This window comes from Rana temporaria, chromosome 3 (assembly GCF_905171775.1).
Source record: "Rana temporaria chromosome 3, aRanTem1.1, whole genome shotgun sequence".
Lineage (NCBI taxonomy): Eukaryota > Metazoa > Chordata > Amphibia > Anura > Ranidae > Rana > Rana temporaria.
In genome coordinates, this window is record NC_053491.1 from 479,919,095 (window position 1) to 479,940,874 (window position 21,780).

Here is a 21,780-nt window from a genome sequence, read left to right on the forward strand (position 1 = left end):
ATCATTCAGATATCCTTCTTTGCAGCCGGCGATTCTGTGCGCGATTAAGACTGATCATAGCAGCAGTTCCACCGCTTGATCGTTCTTGTAGGCGACGGGAGGGGACATCCCTTTCCCGCCGCCATCCGGTGCTTCTCGGGGCTCTCCCGTGCCATCGGGGGCCCGGCGCCGGCTGACGACGTTAGATGGTCACCAGTCATCTCTATGACCGTCGGAGGCCCGGACGCGACATTATGACGTCACGCCCGTGTTTCCGGAAGTAAACAAAGCCTAAATCGCTGCTGTCGGCATGAGATCGGTGAATTTTCTTTTTTCCTTTTTTTTTTTTTGCTCAATCTCATGCTTTCCAGCCCTGAGGAGAGATGTGGGGTCTTGTTGACACCACATCTCTCCATAAAGAGGACCTGTCACTAGAGGTCGACCGATATGGGTTTTTCTCTGGCCGATGCTGATATTTAGAAATCGGGGCGGCCGATGGCCGATATATAATGCCGATTTATGCGGCCGATATTTTAGGCCGATTTTTTTTTTTTTTTTTTTGGTGGCACTGGCTTGTGGCACTGGATGCCACTAATTGGCACTGGAAGATGGCACCAGCAGAAGGCACTTATTGGCACTGGCAGGTTGCACTGGATGGCACTGAAAGATGATACTAGCAGATGGCACTGATTGGAAGGTGGCACTAATTGACACTGACAGGTGGCACTGATTTGCAGATGGCACTGGCACTAACAGGTGACACTGGCAAGTGGCACTGACTGCCAGGTGGCAATAGTTGGCACTGGCAGATGGCACTGGTTGGCAGGTGGCACTGATGGCTTTAGTTGGCACTGGCAGGTGGCACTGGATGGTGGCACCGGTATTGGCACTGGATAGAAGGTTGCACTAATTGGCACTGGATGGTGGCACTGTTATTGGTACTGGATAGAAGGTGGCACTGGTATTGGCATTGGCAGATGGCACCGGACGCCAAGTGGCACTTATTGGCACTGGCAGGGGGCACTGGTGCAAAAAAATAAATAAATAAAGTGTCACCAACCTCAGTACAGACCTCCTTTCCCTTCAGGATAGACACCCACCCCCCTCCTCAGTACAGACCCCCCCACCGTAGTACAGACACCAGAGAGTGGTGTCTGTCCCACGAGCGCGGGCCCCTCCTCCTCTGTGGGTGTAAACAGAGAGGGCCGCCGCGCTGGGTGTACCAAGATGGCCGCGGCTCCGGAGCTAGGCCGAAGCCGCAGCCTTTCCTGATGCTGTGACCGCAGCGGCAATGTTAAATATGTTAAATATCGGCCAAATTTGGAGAAAAATCGGCCGATGCCAATTTCTCCAAAACGGCCAAATATCGGCCGACCGATATATCGGTCGACCTCTACCTGTCACTAACCATTCCTATTACAATGAATGTAAACATCCCTTGTAATAGGAATAAATGTGATAAAAAAAAAAACTGTTAAAACTGTCAAAATAAAAAAAATTAAGTAAAAAAATAAATTAAATAAATTAAAACGCCCCTGTTCCTGGTAGCTCGCGCTCAGAAGCAAACGCGCACGTAAGTCCCGCCCACATATGTAAACGCCGTTTACAAACCACACATGTGAAGTATTGCTGCGCGTGTTAAAGCGCAAGCAATAATTCTAGCCCTAGATCTCCTCTGTAACTCTAAACTGGTAACCTGTAAAAAAAAAAAAATGAAAGCGTCGCCTATGGAGATTTTTATGTACTGAAGTTTGGCGCCATTCCATGAGTATGCGCAATTTTATAAGAAGATGCAGTACCAAATTGAGAGGGTGGAATTGGAACTTAATCTAGTACTAAAGGCTCAGTGCATTAAGGTCCAGTACACGTGCTACCCCCGTTTCTCCAATTTCTTACCTGCTGTCCGTGTCACTGCCTCTGGCTCTGGGAACGATCAGTGCCGGTCCCCAAACGTTCTTTTTCCTCAGCACTAAGGGCCGTGGAGTGATGAGCTGCTGTTGGTCAAACTTCTAGGAAGAGGGAGCAGGGACAACGCTTTCTAGGAGCTTTGAGTGTCTGTAGAACCACACAACAGGAAATGATGACTCCAACAGCCAATCTCTTCCTCCATGGGAAGTGACATCACAGGAAATGACCTAACAGGATATCTTTCCAACTGGATGAGTTGATACAAACAAACAAACAAACAATCAAACTATGGGCCCCCCCCCAGCTGTTGCAGAACTACTTGTCCCATGAGGCGCTGTACAATTCTGACATTCACAGACATGACTAAGCATGATAGGAATTATAGTTCCTAAAGTACTGGAGGGCCGTACTTTGGAGACCCTTGAACTAATCAAAGGCAGCCGCATGGCTAAACAAACATGAACTCGGTCTCTGACCATAACAACTCAAAGACTCCTGTATTACCGCTGGTTATGAATCCTTATTCTGCATTGTTCCAGAGAACAACGCATACCCGGATTATACTACCGTTCCTTCTGGATGGGAGGTTATCTGCAGGTGCACGCTACGAGCCTCGACATGTGCTGATCAGACACACAGCAGAGACAAGAGCGTACATCCGCCTATAACCGATTATGTCCTTGCAGAGTGAACATATCCCCACAGACGAACGTCTGTGCAATGCACAGGGTCACTTTCACTGGTGGATAAATCCCCACTCTAAAAACACCTCTCTCCAATCCCAGGAAGTTTTCCACTACCAGACGGGACTCGGCCAGCGTCAGTCAGCTCTTTAGAGCGGGCTGCTGAGTACTAACACTGGGCGACACTATGACAATACATATTAAATCTATATAAAATTTCCACAACATCTCCAACTTGAGGTCTAGGATCTATGGGGGTTCCACAGGAGGACGCAAAGATGAATTTGAAGACCAACCTAAGTAGATAAGGTAAAAATGTGATGAAGTGTATCTGCTTGGGTTGGTCTTCAAATTCATAAGTAGATACACTTCATTATATTTGTTACCTTTTATCTACTAGCGTGGTCTTTTAAATTCATCTTTGCGTCCTCCTGTGGAACCTAATAGATCCTAGACCTCAAGTTGTGGAGAAAGCCTATGCAACCTACTCACTCCAGTTGTAGTAAATTCTACAATTCTCATGATGTGTTGCAAAAATTTGACAGCCACGGGCATTATGGGATTTGTAGTTTCACCACAGCTGGAGTGCAAAGGTTGTCTATCTCTGCCTTAGGACTTGGTCAGGCTCGTTTTAATCGTCTTCCAGTGTAGGTTTGATTTTGATTATTCAACAGGTGGGGATGGGCTTGGGTTTGGTTTGAACTTGAGTTTGGGCTGAACTCGGAATTAACTTGTCGCTCCTGCATATTGGTGGCCAACACACGGCAGCCAGGACATTACCCGCCGTGCAGCTGCATGTACACAAAGGGTCTCGGATACTTGTGTCATGATGGACCGAATATGGTCACATGGCCATTTTAGGTCAGTGTCATTGGGCGCCAGAGGGTGGGAGTGACTACTTCCCTCTAGGTTTGGTCCCAAGTTGTGTTTGCACCAAATTTCAGAAAGAAGGTGTTATTCTGGTCCATTCACATCCAATCCACTGCAACCAGGGTGGGGATACATGTGACAACATTGACCCAATATGACCAAACGGTATTGGGTCAATGCAATTTAAATGGCAGTTGGTGTGAGTGACTGCTTGCTTACAGGTTTTGTTAGTTGGGTTTGGACCAACTTTGGAAAGGAAGCTGTCACTCCTGTTCACTGTGACCAGGGTGGGGTTACTAGTGACATCATTGACCTAATATGGCCATACTGTATTGGGTCAATGTCACTGAATTTCAGTGGGATGGAGTGACTGAGTCTTTCCAGGTTTGAACCAGACTTGGAAGGAAGCTGTTACTCCTGTCCACTGCCACCAAATCAACTATGACCAGGGTTGAGTTACTTATGACCTCATTGACCCCATATGGCCATACTGTATTAGGCCAATGTCATTGAGCGGCAGTGGGTTCCAGTGACTGCTTCCTTCTGGGTTTGGTCTAAAGTTGGGTTTGGACCAGACTCGGAAGAAAGTGGTTACTCCTGGCCACTTACACCCAATCAACTGTGAGTAGGGTAGGGTTGCTAGTGACATTGACCTAATATGGCCATACTGTATTGGGTCAATGTCATTGAGCGGCAGTGGGTGCCAGTGACTGCTTCCTTCCTGGTTGGGTTTGGACCAGACTTGGAAGGAAGTGGTTACTCCTGGCCACTTACACCCAATCAACTGTGAGTAGGGTAGGGTAGGGTAGGGTTGCTAGTGACATTGACCCAATACAGTATGGCCATATTAGGTCAATGTCACTGAATTTCAGTGGGCTGGAGTGACTGCGTCTTTCCAGTTTTGGACCAGACTCGGAAGGAAGTTGTTACTCCTGTCCACTGCCACCCAATCAACTTTGATCAGGGTAGGGTTGCTTGTGACATATTTGACCCAGTATGGCCATACTATATCTAACCAATGTCATTGGCAGTCAGTCGGAGTGATTGCTTCTTTCCAGGTTTGGACCAAACTCAAAAGGAAGCCATTGCTCCTGTCCACTGCCACCCAATCAACTGTGACCAGGGTAGGGTTGCTTATGACATCATTGACCCAATATGGCCATACTGTATAAGGACAATGTCATTGAGTGCAAGTGACTGCTTCCTTCCCGGTTTGGTCTAAAGTTGGGTTTGGACCAGACTCGGAAGGAAGCGGTTACTCCTGGCCACTTCCACCCAATCAACTATCAACAGGGTAGGGTTGCTTGTGACATATTTGATCTAATACAGTATGGCCATACTGGGTCAATGTCAATGGGCGGCAGTGGGAGGGAGGGACGGCTTCCTACCAGGTTTGGTTCAAACTCGTAAGGAAGCTGTTCCTTTTGCCCACTGCCACCCAATCACCTGTCACCAGAAAGGGGGATGCTCGTGACATCATTGACCCAGTACAACCATATTTTATTGGGTCAATGTCCTTGATTGACAGTGGGACTGACCGCTTTATTCTGGGTTTCAGCCAAACCGAAGTCTGGACCAAATCCCAGCTCATCTCTATTGAGGAGTCATTTTATACGTGACTTGCATACGGCTTTCTCCCAGGGGGTCACCTGAAATGTTTTCTTATTGAGAACCACCTTAAAGGTATTATATGGTTTGTATTGCATCATGGCACTCGGTCTATGTACATTTGAGCCTGTGTATCTTGAGACTACATAATCATTGAGATAGAGGTCGACCGATATATCGGCCGATATTTGGCCGTTTTGGAGAAATCCGCATCGGCCGGGTTTTTTTTTTTTTTTTATCCAAATTAGGCCGATTATTTAACATGGCTGCTAGCGGTGCCATGGTTCCGGAGCTAGGCCGAAGCTGCGGCCTTTCATGATGCTGTGACCGCGGTGGTAATCTGCAGATTGCCGCCGCGGTCACAGCATCAAGAAAGGCCGTGGCTTCGGCCTAGCACCGGAGCCGTGGCCATCTTGGTACACCCAGCGCGGCGGCCTTCCTCTGTTTACACCCACAGAGGAGGAGGGGCCTGCGCTCGTGGGACACACACCGCTCTCTGGTGTCTGTACTACGGGGGCAGGGGGGGGGGTCTGTACTGAGGAGGGGGGGTTGTCTATACTGGAGGGAGAGGGGGTCTGTACTGAGGGGGGTGACACTATTTTTTTTGCACCAGTGCCACCTGCCAGTTAGTGCCACTTGCCGTCCAGTGCCATCTGCCAATGCCACCTGCCAGTGCCATCCAGTGCCACCTACCAGTGCCATCTGCCAGTGCTAACTATTGCCATCCAGTGCCAATTAGTGCCACCTGCCAGTCAGTGCCACTTGCCAGTGTCACCTGTTAGTGCCAGTGTCAATTAGTGCCACCTGCCAGTGCCAATAAGTGCCATCTGCTAGTACCATCTTTCAGTGCCATCCAGTGCAACCTGCCAGTGCCAATAAGTGCCACCTGCCGATCAGTGCCTTCTGCTAGTGCCAATTAGTGCCATGAGCCAGTGCCACCAAAAAAAAAAAAAAAAATTTGCCTAAAATATCGCCCGCAAAAATCGGCATCATATATCGGCCGCCCCGATTTCTAAATATCGGCATCGGCCAGAGAAAAACCCATATCGGTCGACCTCTACATTGAGACAATTTGGACTTAAAGCGGAGGTCCACCCAAATTAATTTTTTTTTTTTTTTTTTTTCAAAAGCCAGCAGCTACAAATACTGCAGCTGCTGACTTCTAATAAATGGACACTTGACCTGTCCAGCGCGCCCGCGATGTCGGCAGCCGAGGCCGAGCAATTGCTCGTCTCTCGGCTGCCCCCGCCGCCATCCTCGGTGAGGGAATCAGGAAGTGAAGCGTTGGGGCTTCACTGCCCGATTACCTACTGCTCATGCACGAGCCGTGCGGCACGCCCTCACTGGTTTCTGCTGTCTCCTGGAACCAGTGTGTTTCCCAGAAGACAGCGTGGGGGGGGGGGTGTGACACGAAGGGGCGTGACTCCTGCGGGAAAGTGGTGCAAATACCTGTATTATACAGGTATCTGCACCTTCCTCCCCCCCCCCCCGAAAGGTGCCAAATGTGACACCGGAGTAGGGAGGGTTTCCGAAAGGCGGGGGTTCACTTTTTGTGTGGACCTCCGATTTAAGGTTTACACTACCTTATATCCCGGTCACCTGTCCTTATTTATCCCCCCCTGTCTTAACGAAGTTTGATCATCTCGCTCCCGTTTTGGAACCTATTTTGTGACGATTCCTGGTATATACAGTATGAGCTACCGGCCCCTATAACGATCTGTTGACAGACTACTGGAGATAGCCTTTTTTTTTTTTTGGATTAAACCCTTGTTTTTATGAACTGGGCTTATTCTCCTGCAAGGTAATGAGACCCGTTCTCTCTCTTGCCATCTATGAACCTTGAATGTGTCCTGATGAAGCTTTACGGCGAAACGCGTTGACGCGTAAGGGCTCACTATGTATCATTAATATGTTTTTTTAACTTGTTTTCTATTATGTATTTTTTATTTTATTTTTCAATAAACATTGAATTTTTTATTTTTATTTTTCTAATTTCTCCCTTGTTTACTGTGCCTCAAAAGTCCGACCCAGGTCTACCTAATTGGTACCCCCCCCTTTTTTTTTTTTTTTTTTTTTTTGCGTTTCCCGAAATTACCAACGGATGTGGCTATGTGAGTGCTTCTCTCCTCATTTTAATTTTAACCACTTCTCTACTTTGGGTGTTTTTCAGATTTGGTGTTTACAAGACTAAAACAGTTTTTTTTTGCTAGAAAATTACTTAAAACCCACAAACATTATATATTTATTTTTTTCTAACACCCTAGAGAATAAAATGGCGATCATTGCAATACCATATTTGCGCAGCGGTCCTACAAGCGCACTTTTTTTGGAAAAAAATCACTTTTTTGAATTAAAAAATAAGACAATTTTTTTATATATTGTGAAAGATAATGTTACGCCGAGTAAAATGGTACCCAACATGTCACGCTTACAAATTGCGCCCGCTCATGGCATGGCGTCAAACTTTTACCCTTAAAAATCTCGATAGGCGACGTTTAAAAAATTCTATAGGTTGCATTTTTTGAGCTACAGAGTAGGTCTAGGACTAGAATTATTGCTCTCGCTCTAACGATCGCAGCGATACCTCACTTGTGTCGCTTGAACACCGTTTTCATATGCGGGCGCTACTCGCGTATGCATTCGCTTCTGCGCATGAGCTCATCGGGACGGGGCGCTTTAAACATTTTTTTTTTTTTTTCTTGTTTGTTTTATTTTTTACACTGGGAAAAAAAAAAATGATCACTTTTATTCCTATTACAAGGAATGTAAACATCCCTTGTAATAGAAAAAAGCATGACAGGTCCTCTTAAATATGAGATCTGGGGTCAAAAAGACCTCAGATCACATATTTAGACTAAAATGCAAAAAAAAAAAAATGTTTCTTTAAGAGGCTGGGCGGGACTGACGTTTTGACGTCACTTCCGCCCAGCAGAGCTATGAGGACGGGCGAAGGAGATTTTTCCTTCACTCGCAACCCCGCTCAGCTGCCGAACGGTTGCGATCTCCTCCGCCGCTACCGACGGCTACGGGAAGGCGCGGGAGGAGGGGGGGGGCCCTCTCCCGCCGCCGATAACGGCGTTCTCGCGGCGAATCCGCCGCGGAGACCGCCGTTATCGTTAACAGAACCGCTGACACTAAAGATTGATACCTCGGTTGTGGCAGCAGCTGCTGCCGTTACCGAGATATCCATCTTTAAAGTTAGGCCGTATAAAGACGTACGGCGGTTTAGAAGTGGTTAATATGTGCTAACTGTTTCCTTTTTTGCTTAAACACGCAGATCCTCCTGACCAGAAACCTGCCGAAATTTTTGAAACCAAAACTTTTCCCCAAATTGAAGAATATTGAAGTTCCTCCTTCGGTTTGGACTCTTTTCTCTGGATACATGAAGCTGCAGAGATCTTTGTACACCGCAGAGCCAGGATTCTGGACGAGGGCCGAGGAGTGCTAAGTGACGAAGGACAGATTTAGCAGGCGGCGGCCGGGTCATGTGTCACTTTTGTGTTGGGAAATACCATGTGGTTGTAACGTGAAAGAAGGGAACCGGGGAGGGGGGGCGGGGGGGGGGTTATAGGAAAGGCTTTCACCTGCTCTGCATATGTTGTTTTTTCTTGGCACCTCCACGGAATATTCTGCACAATAAAGTCATCATTGCACCTCTGCTGAGGATATCCGGATTAGCTGTCATGCGATAGGGACCCTGGGGACCTCTACGTCGGATGTTGTGTATCGTTGTCTCCTGGATTATTCTATCTTTTTATATCGGAGGGATTGGTGTTCTGGGAATATATTGATGGGGACGTCGTACCCTCAGAAGGAGTGATGGAGTAGGACGGAGCTTGCGGACGTTAAGCGGTAAATTTAGGTAAGAAAGAGCGACCTCTGGAATATTATTTCTCGAATGGCGCAGAAAATGATGTTTGTGCAATTTTTACTCTATAAGAACATTTTTAATTGACCATTAGAATGGAATTGCATTAATTTTAGCAACCCCAAAACTATGGCCCGGATTCACATACAGCGGCGCATAGTTATGCCGGTGATCTGCCGTGCTGGTTCCATGTATCACGGAAGTTCCAGCGCATGCGCGAACTGATGCGCAGAGATGGTTCCAGCTATCGGGGAAAGTTCCTTCAAGCACTGCGCAGGTGCAAACTTGCTGACGGAAATCCCCGAACGGCGGCCGGCATCCAGGGCGACGTGGACTTAGAGGAAAGTGGCCAGTCGGCCTCACGTCCTCGCTGCGCTCGCTCGGCCTCCTGGCTCTTTTTTTTAACATCCTCCAATCCACGGGGATGTTAAAGAATGAGCCTGGATGCCGGGCGAGGTTTGGAGATTTCCGTCGGGAAGTTTGCGCCTGCGCAGTCAGTGAAGGAACTTCCCCCATAGTGGAACATTGAGGACAGGTCACCGGCATAACATATCGAATATACGCTACGCCGACGTAGCGCAGAGCAGCGAGCACAGTATTCACAAAGCACTTGCTCCCAAATCTACGCTGGGTTCCCTCGGCGTAACTCGTCGTAAGTGGCAGTGGGCGTGAGCCATGCTAATGAGGCGTGACCCCATGTAAATGATGGGCAGAGCGCCATCAAGATACGAATAACGAACGGCGCATGCGCCGGCTCATGGACGTATCCCTCATTAGACGCGAGTTTCACAACTCGCATTCGGCGCTCTATAAGTATTTATTCCAATCCAATCCAGTGCGTATGTTTAGAATCGCGTCGGAACGAACGCCTAAGATACGACGGATCTCTGCCTACGACGTGAACGTAACCTACGCCCAGCCCTATTCACGTACGACGTAAAAAACGACGGCTGTGTTCCCTGGTGCAGCCATTTGCATTGATGCGGCTGACTTGCACCTGCTTTATGAGGCTTAACTTTACGCCGGACGTACGACTTGCGTAAACCGCGTATATTAATGCGCCGGGCGCAAGTACGTTCGTGAATCGGCGTATCTCACTCATTTGCATATTCGAATCGTATATCAATGGGACCGCCCCTTGCGGCCAGCGTAAATATGTGCCCACGATACGACGGCGTAAGAAACTTACGTCGGTCGGATGAAGCCTAGTTTCAGGCGTATCTTGCTTTCAGAGTCAGGCGCATAGATACGACGGCGCATATGTGCACTTACGCGGCGTATCTCGAGATACGTCGGCGTAAGTGCTACGTGAATCCGGGCCTATATCATTAATTGTGGTGGCTGCTTTTGTTTTCTTTTGTTCAGGGCTTGTTTTCCAATATTTTTCTCTTCCTGGTGATCCTGCCAGTGACACGTTTCCTGTCCTAGGATTGTCTTGCAGAACACCTTTCCCTTCTAATCTGAATAAGGACTTGATTACACCTGTGGTGCCATCTGAAATCTTTTTGGTGTACCACAATGCACGGTAACACACTACCGCGCGTTGTGGTGCGCTGCCCTTCATAAACCGTGTGTTGTGGTGCGCTGCCCTTCATAAACCGCGTGTTGTGGTGTGCTGCCCCTCATAAACCGCGTGTTGTGGTGTGCTGCCCTTCATAAACCACGTGTTGTGGTGCGCTGCCCTTCATAAACCACGTGTTGTGGTGCGCTGCCCTTCATAAACCACGTGTTGTGGTGCGCTGCCCTTCATAACCGTCCAATTTGGACCAGTGTAACTATGCATGTACTTAAAGGTGTGTTCCAGGCATTTTTTATGTTTATTAAAAGTCAGCAGCTACAAAAAGTGTAGCTGCTGGCTTTTAATAAACAAACACTCACCTGCTCCACGTTCCAGCGACGCGCCGGCCGGAGCTCCGCTCCTCTCCTACCCCCCCCCAGCCGGCGTCCTCATTGTTACTGTGGGCACCCATCCGTGACAGCTTTTGGCTTCACGGCCGGGCACTCTCTTGCGCATGCGCGAGCGGCGCTGCGCTATCTGATTGGACAGGCGATCGCCTGGGGCCTGTCACGTGTTCCCAGGCGATCGCCTACGGGAAGGGGCCGCCAAAAGGTGATATGATGTTTCGCCTTAGCAGCCCCTCGGAGGAAGTGGGACAGGACTTTTTTCCTTTACAACCCCTTTAAAAGCATGGCTCGACAAACCCCAGGCGCCAGGTCACATTTGCGGCTAGAATAAGTTAAACTGGATCGGGCCGGGAAAAAAGAAATCGCCTTGAATCGAGTTGCGTGGGCAAATCAATTCAAATTTTGATCAAATTGATTTTCAGACTTTTTTTTTTTTCCATAGGTCGGCGCTCCACGGACTAGGTCGAGGCTGCAGCCTTGCCTAAAAATCCTGCCCGCAGCTCGCCGCGATCCTGGGAAAAGGCCGGGGCCTCACCTAAAAAATCCTGCTTGCCACGATTCTTTTCCCAGGATCGCGGCGAGCTGCCAGCAGGATTTATTTAGGCAAGGCCACGGCTTTGGCCTAGTCCGCGGCCTTTTCCCAGGATCTCGGCGGCCTAAAAACTTAGGACCAGCGGGGCGTCCATGGGGGGGAAAACAAAACTAAAATCGCCCAGCCCTACAGCTGGGGTATTCGAGGCGGGGGGGGGGCACGGAGACCGATTGGGTTTGGGCCACGGCTTTGCGGTCTTCTGCAGTCCTATGCTTCCTTCTGGAATCTGGCGCCCTCTTGTGGTGGTCGCTGCTATGACAAGACAACCAGCAATGCTAATGGAGCGTCCACTGACTGTTTTCACTGCCCGCCCATCTCCTTCCCTTTTACTTGGAACCCCCAAACAGAATAAAAAATATATATAATAACACCCTAGAGCAGTGGCCATCAACCCTGTCCTCAGGGCCCAGTAACAGGCCAGGTTTTATGTATTACCATGGGGAGATGCAGACTAGAATACTGCAATCACTGGGCAGCAAATTATATCACGTGATGTATTTCAGTTATCTTGCAAACCTGGCCTGTTAGTGGGCCCTGAGGACAGGGTTGATGACCACTGCCCTAGAGGATATAATGGAGGTCGTTGCAATACTTTCTGTCACACCGTATTTGCGCAGCGGTCTTACAAGCGCACTTTTTTGGGGGGGAAAAAATATATATAATTAAAAAATAAGACAGTAAATTTGCCCAATTTTTTATTTTTTATTTTTTTTATATTGTGAATGATAATGCTATGCCAAGTAAATTGATACCCAACATGTCACGCTTCAAAATTACGCCCGCTCGTGGAATGGTGACAAACTTTTACCCTTAAAAATCTCCATAGCCGACTTAAAAAATAAATATAAAATTTGGTGTTTGGAGTTACAGAGGGAGTCTAGGGCTAGAATTATTGCTCTCGCTCTACTAATCGCGACGATACCTCACATGTGTGGTTTGAACACCGCTTTCATATGCGGGCGCTGCTCACGTATGTGTTTCGCTTCTGCACGTGAGCTCGGCGGGACGGGGCGCATTTCTGGCTCCTAACTTTTTTAGCTGGCTCCTAGATTCCAAGCAAATATTGTCAAGCCCTGCTTAAGGGTTTGTTTTTTATTTTATAACAAAAAAAAAAATGTCATACTTGACGCATTTTCTGCTATTTATTGTTTGATGGTTAGCAGTTCTGAGCATGCTTGTTTGGATACATCAGTTGGACCAACTTGCGTACACACAATCGGATAAACCGACGTAACAGACTTATGGCCCAACAATTGGTGAGCATGAAGAGCCAACTTTTTGTTGTCGTTAATTCAGCCAATAACTGTCTGATGGATCGTACAGACAGTCGGATTAACCACTGCGTCGCTTTAACTGATATTTGCGTGGTCGTGCGACGTGGCTCCCAAACAAAATTGACGTCCTTTTTCCCCACAAATAGAGCTTTTATTTTGGTGGTATTTAATCACCTCTGTGGTTTTTATTTTTTGCGCTATAAACAAAAATAGAGCGACAATTAAAAAAAATATATATATATTTTTTACTTGTTGCTATAATAAATATCCCAATTTTTTTTTTTTTAAGACGCATTTTTGTAAAAAAAAAAAAAACGCAATAAGCGACTGGTTTGCGCAAAAGTCATAGCGCCTACAAAATAGGGGACAGAATTATGATTTTCATTATTTTTTTACTAGTAATGGCGGCAATCTGCGTTTTTTTTTTTTTTTTTTTTTGGGATTGCGATGGACGTATCGGACACTTTTGACACAAATTTGGGACCATTCGCATTTATACAGCGATCAGTGCTATAAAAATGCACTAATTACTGTATAAATGTGACTGGCAGGGAAGGGGTTAACACTAGGGGGTGAGGAAGGGGTTAAATGTGTAGCCTGGGTGTGTTCTAACTGTGTGGGGGGAGGGGGGTGACTGGGGGAGGTGACCGATGCTGTGTCTCTATGTACAAGGGACACAGATCGGTCTCCTCTCCTCTGACAGCACGTGGAGCTCTGTGTTTACACACACAGAGCTCCACGTCCCTGCTGTGTTACCGACGATCGCGTGTACCCGGCGGACATCGCGGCCGCCAGGTACACGCATCGGCTCCCCAGCGATGCGCCGGGACAGTGTTTACCCGCTGCGCGCCCCCCGGAGGCGCGCGCAGGTAATGCACTTGAAATGACGTCCAGTTGGCACCTGAGGGCCGCGTTGTTGACGTCTTCTGTCAATAGCGCGCGTCTCAAGTGGTTAAACGAACCAACTCGTAAATCAGACAATTGTGGACATAAAGTTGGATCGTGTGCACGAGCCTTAACACTCTAAATAATGGACTGTATTGGCTTAAATAATCCTTTTTACTGCCTGAGGCTTAAAAAAAATGGATTTATCTGTTTTTTGATGTTTAACGAGGACTGAGGGAATAGGATTTATTGGGATTTCTAAGTCTCTTGGCCCATTTAAAGACGTTTTTGGTGAAAGTTGTTTGGCCTCAGCAGTTCACAAATCCAAACGGAGCATGCACTAATCTGATCATTGGCCTCTTCAATTATTCAAGCCTCTGGAGAATTTAGTAATCTTGGTTTAGCAATCCTCCACTATACCAGGCTTGGGAAATGGGCTTTATCAGGTTTGTGAACCTTCTTGTGGTCATTCAGTGAGGTCTGAAGGAGCTGTTTGTGGTTGGTTGTTGCTGTTGGTGGTTGGTTGTTGCTGTTGGTGGTTGGTTGTTGCTGTTGGTGGTTGGTTGTTGCTGTTGGTGGTTGGTTGTTGCTGTTGGTGGTTGGTTGTTGCTGTTGGTGGTTGGTTGTTGCTGTTGGTGGTTGGTTGTTGCTGTTGGTGGTTGGTTGTTGCTGTTGGTGGTTGGTTGTTGCTGTTGGTGGTTGGTTGTTGCTGTTGGTGGTTGGTTGTTGCTGTTGGTGGTTGGTTGGTTGTTGCTGTTGGTGGTTGGTTGGTTGTTGCTGCTGTTGGTGGTTGGTTGGTTGTTGCTGGTGGTTGGTTGGTTTGTTGCTGCTGGTGGGTGGTTGGTTTGTTGCTGCTGGTGGGTGGTTGGTTTGTTGCTGCTGGTGGGTGGTTGGTTTGTTGCTGCTGGTGGGTGGGTGGTTGGTTTGTTGCTGCTGGTGGGTGGGTGGTTGGTTGGTTGCTGCTGGTGGGTGGTTGGTTGGTTGGTTGCTGCTGGTGGGTGGTTGGTTGGTTGCTGCTGGTGGGTGGTTGGTTGGTTGCTGCTGGTGGGTGGTTGGTTGGTTGCTGCTGGTGGGTGGTTGGTTGGTTGCTGCTGGTGGGTGGTTGGTTGGTTGCTGCTGGTGGGTGGTTGGTTGGTTGCTGCTGGTGGGTGGTTGGTTGGTTGCTGCTGGTGGGTGGTTGGTTGCTGCTGCTGGTGGGTGGTTGGTTGGTTGCTGCTGGTGGGTGGTTGGTTGGTTGCTGCTGGTGGGTGGTTGGTTGGTTGCTGCTGGTGGGTGGTTGGTTGCTGCTGGTGGTTGGTTGGTTGGTTGCTGGTGGTGGTTGGTGGGTTGTTGTTGTTGGTTGGTGGTTGTGTTCTTCCTTTTTTTTTTTTTTTTTTGCCAATCCAAGGAGACCTGGGTGATAGGGGTCAAATCTAACATGCTTTATCCCAGTCATGGGCCTCTGCAGCCACACAAAGCTGCCTGTTTTTGTTACTTGGACTCGCCAAGTACATAACTATTTTTATAGAGCCAAGACTTGCTAATTATAATGTACTCCTATAACCGGGCCAAAACCTGAAGAGGCAGATGTTTCTCTTAGGGCGTACAAGTTGACGGCCTCAAATGGGCATGGTCACTTGTTTAACTTTTTGCTGTTTAGTGTGTGTGTGTGTGTGTGTGTGTGTGTAAAAGAAAATATATAATATGTGGAATTGTAAGTATCCAGAAAGTAGAGTTTTGTGCTCCCCCACATACTACTTACAAATCCAACCTTCCATCTTCTTGGACACTGCTACCATGTTTGATACTCGTCTTCTGGACATGGGAGGCCGGCCACAGTTGACGTTTATGTCTCGTGTAGAGTGTTTTTTGGAGGAGGTTCACGGTTTCTAGTAGTTTTTGTTTCCGAAGGTTTCAGACCTGGAGGGGTCACATGTCTGGCGCTCAGGAGTTTACTCCAGAATGATAGTAACGTGACAAATACTGTCACCTCGACATCACAAATGCCTTCTTCTGGCATCTTTCAGATCAGGGGGTCTACACATTTTTTAAACAAAGGGTCGGTTTACTGTCCTTCAGGCTTTAGAGGGGCCAGATTAAGGCCAGTGGGAGTAGAAAAGTGACTCATGTCGGTGGGAGGAGTGGGGACCTCATTGTTGGCCTCGGTGGGAGGAGTGGGGACCTCATTGTTGGCCTCGGTGGGAGGAGTGGTGCCCCCATTGTTGGCCTCGGTGGGAGGAGTGGGGACCTCATTGTTGGCCTCGGTGGGAGGAGTGGTGCCCCCATTGTTGGCCTCGGTGGGAGGAGTGGGGACCTCATTGTTGGCCTCGGTGGGAGGAGTGGTGCCCCCATTGTTGGCCTCGGTGGGAGGAGTGGTGCCCCCATTGTTGGCCTCGGTGGGAGGAGTGGTGCCCCCATTGTTGGCCTCGGTGGGAGGAGTGGTGCCCCCATTGTTGGCCTCGGTGGGAGGAGTGGTGCCCCCATTGTTGGCCTCGGTGGGAGGAGTGGTGCCCCCATTGTTGGCCTCGGTGGGAGGAGTGGTGACCTCATTGTTGGCCTCGGTGGGAGGAGTGGGGACCTCATTGTTGGCCTCGGTGGGAGGTGTGGTGCCCCCATTGTGTCGGTGGGAAGAGTGGTGCCCCCATTGTGTCGGTGGGAGGAGTGGGGACCCCATTGTTGGCCTCGGTGGGAGGAGTGGGGACCCAAGGGCCTTCTGAAGGCAATCAAAGGGCCATATCCGGGCTGCAATTTGAGGACCACTCTTTTAGATCCTGGCAGCATGTGCATCATCAATGGCGCAGTTTTCAAGGGCATATTCTAGGACACAAAACCTAAATGCTCTACACCAGTGGTTCCCAACCTCCTTCTTCCAGTACGCTCAACAATTTGTGTTTTCAGGATTTCCTTTCATTGGAGCTTTAAATAAATGTCACTAATCCCGTGATACCTGCTGCGTCACTTCCACCACTGTTTGGAACGCAGACGGTGTCCCTGCTTTGTTTATGAGCGCGATCTTATCTTCTGTCTTGTAAGTGTAATCTTGTAGTTTAATATTAAATCTTTTTAACGATGCTACACCATGAGGAGTTTTATTCCTTCTCCCTGGTATATACATACCGCTCATCTGGCGGCCGTGTTATTGCTGAGCTGCTGTCATGTGGAGAGTATCTGTTTGCTGGTGTTGACTTCCTGTAATGGGTGTCAATCCCATCTGGTGAGTAGGATATCTACCTAAAAGTCGGTGGAAGGATTTGCACATTTGAAGATATCACAATCAAATTTGTTTGATCAGTAGACTGCAATAGAACTTTGTGGAAACAACATGGTGGTGGTTTCTTCGGGCTTTTAATATTGTAACTAAAAACATTGTATAATTTCACATTTTGTTATATTTATGTGTTAGTGCGGTATGGAATTACTATTGTTTTCTTTACACATTTTGAGGCTTTGAGCTTTACTGTCTGCTGCTTATACCGTGTTTCCCCTGAAAATAAGACCTATAGGTAGATATAGAGACGCCGTCGTAACTCTGAATCTACGCCGTCGTAACTCTGAATCTACGCCGTCGTAACTCTGAATCTACGCCGTCGTAACTCTGAATCTACGCCGTCGTAACTCTGAATCTACGCCGTCGTAACTCTGAATCTACGCCGTCGTAACTCTGAATCTACGCCGTCGTAACTCTGAATCTACGCCGTCGTAACTCTGAATCTACGCCGTCGTAACTCTGAATCTACGCCGTCGTAAATCCTAAGCGTATTCTGGAAACCAGATACGCTTAAATTAGGCTAAGATACGAGCGGCGTAAGTCTCCTACGCCGTCGTATCTTAGGGTGCATATTTACGCTGGCCGCTAGGTGGCGCTTCCGTTGAGTTCGGCATAGAATATGAAAATGAGCTAGATACGCCGATTCAGAAACGTACGTGCGCCCGGCGAATTTTTTTACGTAAGGCTTTTTCCGGCAAAAAGTTAGTCGAACAAATAGCTGGCCTAGCCAATGTTAAGTATGGCCGTCGTTCCCGTGTTGAATTTTGAAATTTTTACGTCGTTTGCGTAAGTCGTCCGTGAATGGGGCTGGACGTAATTTACGTTCACGTCAAAACCAATACGTCCTTGTGGCGTACTTTGGAGCAATGCACACTGGGATATGTCCACGAACGGCGCATGCGCCGTTCGTTAAAAACGTCAATCACGTCGGGTCACTAGTCATTAACGTAAAACACGCCCCCCTGTTCATCATTTGAATTAGGCGCCCTTACGCCGGCCCATTTACGCTACGCCGCCGTAACTAAGTGCTTTGTGAATGGTGGGAGGAGTGGTGCCCCCCGTTGTGTCGGTGGGAGGAGTGGTGCCCCCGTTGTGTACGCTACGCCTGCCTAACGTTGCGCCTGCCTACGTGAATCTGGCTACTAGTATTTTCCAGGAGGGCTTACATGGTAAGGCCTACCCCGAAAATAAGCCCTATTGTGTATTTTGTTGCCAAAATGAATATAAGACCCGGGCTTATTTTCGGGGAAAAAAATATATATTTTGTGTGTGTGTGTGTATGCACGCTCACACACAATTTCCAGGGTGCACAGGCGTTTGTAGATCATTCACATGTTTTTTTTTTTTTTTCAAAATCAATGGCTTGGCATTCGTGGCCGCCATTTTATCCAAAGGATATCTAGAAAACATGGCCTGTCAGGGATACTTGAGGACTGATGTTGGGAACCACTGCTCTATACAGTGAGAGCTCTGACACACAGCGTGACATCGCATCACCGGGAGCTGGCAGGCTGCACGTCTTGGGCGCTGGCGATTACTGCATCTGATGGGCATTGGTGAGGCTGCATGGGCACTGGTGAGGCTGCTACATATGGGCACAGGTACTGGTGAGGCTGCACGAAGGGCACAGGCAGGCTGCTACACCTGACTGGTAGGCTGCATCTGACAGGCACTGGTGAAGCTGCATTGATCTGTACTATGTCTGCAGTCTCTGACCATCATATCTGCTAGAGGTGCACCGCAAGGAAATTTTTCTAATACTATTGGCAATGGGCCATATTCTCTCTAAATATCCGCCTGCTTTGCTTAGGGCACTTACACTCCGCTGTCCCAACTTACTGGAGCAGGTGTTGTATTCCCCAAACACTTGCTCCATAAGTTGGGACAGCGGAGTGTAAGTGTCCCGGCGTAGCCTGGCGGATCTCCAAGGGGGCGGCTTCTATTCAAATGAAGCGCGCCCCCGATGCAAAAGAACTGGGCATGCGCCGGGCTGCAAAAAGCCCAGTGCGCATGCTCCAGTTCTCGGCGGAAAACGTCAATGACGCCGACGTGTGCGTCATTGACGTAAAGTCGTATTCAAGAACGACTTACGTAAACGACGAAAAAACTCGACGGGGACCCGACGCCATCCGTAACATGGCCTACGCGAGACTTGCGGAAACTTACCCCTCATATAGCAGGGGTAAGTTTCCGCTTACGCAAACGACGTTAGCGACGGTTACGCGACGCGAACTCGTTCGTGAATCGGCGTAGAAGGATCATTTGCATATGCAAATGACTCCTTCATGTAAATGCCATCTAGCGGCGGCCGGCGTCATTGCATTTAAGATCCGCCAGTGTAAGTGACTTACAGATGGCGGATCTTAAGTGTATCTATGCAAAAATTATTCTAAGAATCAGGAGCATAGATACACGGGTCAAAAAAGGGAGTTACGATGGAGTATCCTGAGTTACTCCATCGTAACTTTACTCAGAATATGGCCCAATGTGTTTATATAAAAATGTTATTTAAAATATATACAGTCGTTTTGGTTTTCGGCCTTGTGTATTTTTTCGGTATCGGTTTTCGGCCTTGTGTATTTTTTCGGTATTGGTTTTCGGCCTTGTGTATTTTTTCGGCATGGGTTTTTGGCCTAGTGTATTTTTTCGGTTTTGGTTTTCGGCCTTGTGTATTTCTTCGGTTTTGGTTTTCGGCCTTGTGTATTTTTTCATTTTCGGTATTGGTTTCGGCACGAAAAAAAAACATTTTTGGTGCACCTCTACTAAGAATTTGTCTACTAGGCTTTCGTACCATCCCAAGGGAAGAGGTCAAACGCTCCTCAAGAAGTACCTGGTATTCTCGATGGGTACAGAGAAGGAAGGAACTGCGAGGGAGGGTAGGTAAGGCGCGTATATGGAAGGGGTTGAGGAGCCCTTTCCCCGGAGATTGTTCCTTTTTCCTCCTTCCTCGGAAGGTTCTCGTCTCTGCTTTTGAGAAGGCAACAGAAGTCTAGAAGTTGGCTGCTCGTGGTGTGCCGTGTGATATGTTTGCCACATGAAGGCTTTATCACTTCTGAGAATTTAAGCATGGCCTCCTCATAAACTTTTTTTTTTTAATTGCCCCGAATCACAATAGACGACACTAATGCCTTAATCTCTGAGAACAAGAACAACCGGTCCACATCTGTCTGCCTCCGTGCTCGGTGATTTGGAGTAATCGTTGAGTTTAATCCCTTAACTTATGTCAGTGCTGTGTCTGGGCAGAGCACAGGGAGGTTTTTATTTCTACGTTAAAGTGGAATAAGCCTCCAGAAATATGAAGATTTGCTAGGAGGTTGGGATTTTTGACACGCAAAAGACTCCCCTTACTGAAATTTGCTACCCACCCCCTTCAACTGCTCCCCCTTAAGCTACAAAAGCAGCAGATAGGGGCGTGCACGTGCCGCAGCCACAATACTTTGCTGCCGCAGCCTCAATACTTTGCTGCCGCAGCCACAATACTTTGCTGCCGCAGCCACAATACTTTGCTGCCGCAGCCACAATACTTTGCTGCCGCAGCCACAATACTTTGCTGCCGCAGCCACAATACTTTGCTGCCGCAGCCACAATACTTTGCTGCCGCAGCCTCAATACTTTGCTGCCGCAGCCTCAATACTTTGCTGCCGCAGCCTCAATACTTTGCTGCCGCAGCCTCAATACTTTGCAGCCGCAGCCTCAATACTTTGCAGCCGCAGCCTCAATACTTTGCAGCCGCAGCCTCAATACTTTGCAGCCGCAGCCTCAATACTTTGCAGCCTCAATACTTTGCAGCCTCAATACTTTGCAGCCTCAATACTTTGCAGCCTCAATACTTTGCAGCCTCAATACTTTGCAGCCTCAATACTTTGCAGCCTCAATACTTTGCAGCCTCAATACTTTGCAGCCGCAATACTTTGCAGCCTCAATACTTTGCAGCCTCAATACTTTGCAGCCGCAATACTTTGCAGCCGCAGCCTCAATACTTTGCAGCCTCAATACTTTGCAGCCTCAATACTTTGCAGCCTCAATACTTTGCAGCCTCAATACTTTGCAGCCTCAATACTTTGCAGCCTCAATACTTTGCAGCCTCAATACTTTGCAGCCGCAATACTTTGCAGCCTCAATACTTTGCAGCCTCAATACTTTGCAGCCTCAATACTTTGCAGCCTCAATACTTTGCAGCCTCAATACTTTGCAGCCTCAATACTTTGCAGCCTCAATACTTTGCAGCCGCAATACTTTGCAGCCGCAATACTTTGCAGCCGCAGCCTCAATACTTTGCAGCCGCAATACTTTGCAGCCTCAATACTTTGCAGCCTCAATACTTTGCAGCCTCAATACTTTGCAGCCTCAATACTTTGCAGCCTCAATACTTTGCAGCCTCAATACTTTGCAGCCTCAATACTTTGCAGCCTCAATACTTTGCAGCCTCAATACTTTGCAGCCTCAATACTTTGCAGCCTCAATACTTTGCAGCCTCAATACTTTGCAGCCTCAATACTTTGCAGCCGCAGCCTCAATACTTTGCAGCCTCAATACTTTGCAGCCTCAATACTTTGCAGCCACAATACTTTGCAGCCGCATCCTCAATACTTTGCAGCCGCATCCTCAATACTTTGCAGCCGCATCCTCAATACTTTGCAGCCTCAATACTTTGCAGCCGCAGCCTCAATACTTTGCAGCCGCAGCCTCAATACTTTGCAGCCGCAGCCTCAATACTTTGCAGCCGCAGCCTCAATACTTTGCAGCCGCAGCCTCAATACTTTGCAGCCGCAGCCTCAATACTTTGCAGCCGCAGCCACAATACTTTGCAGCCGCAATTAAATGATCCCCCTGCCACACTGTGGTTGTGTGGCCTGTCAAAACTCCTCTCAAGGTCCATAAAGAAATGGATGAGTGAGTTTGGGTTGGAGGAACTTGACTGGCCTGCACAGAGTTGTGACTTCAACCCGATGGAACACCTT

At 48.1% G+C, this 21,780-nt stretch overlaps 2 protein-coding genes across 3 annotated transcripts in view; one reads left to right on the forward strand and one right to left on the reverse strand.

Moving 5' to 3' along the window:
* Positions 1-21,780, forward strand: part of KIF1C (kinesin family member 1C) — a 98,091-nt gene that overhangs the window by 3,133 nt on the left and 73,178 nt on the right. For both annotated transcript variants that reach the window (XM_040346976.1, XM_040346977.1), the window contains exon 2: positions 8,326-8,910. The gene's annotated coding sequence lies outside the window, so the exon portion shown is untranslated. The remainder of the gene's footprint in view (positions 1-8,325; positions 8,911-21,780) is intronic.
* LOC120930788 (bile salt-activated lipase-like) lies at positions 15,617-16,225 on the reverse strand. The gene has a single exon (XM_040341961.1). It carries the CDS (start codon positions 16,223-16,225, stop codon positions 15,617-15,619), a length of 609 nt encoding a protein of 202 aa, XP_040197895.1.

What these genes read in the sequence shown, in the direction of transcription:
- LOC120930788 (XM_040341961.1), bottom strand. Translation starts at nt 16,225, where the DNA reads ATGGGGTCCCCACTCCTCCCACCGACACAATGGGGGCACCACTCTTCC.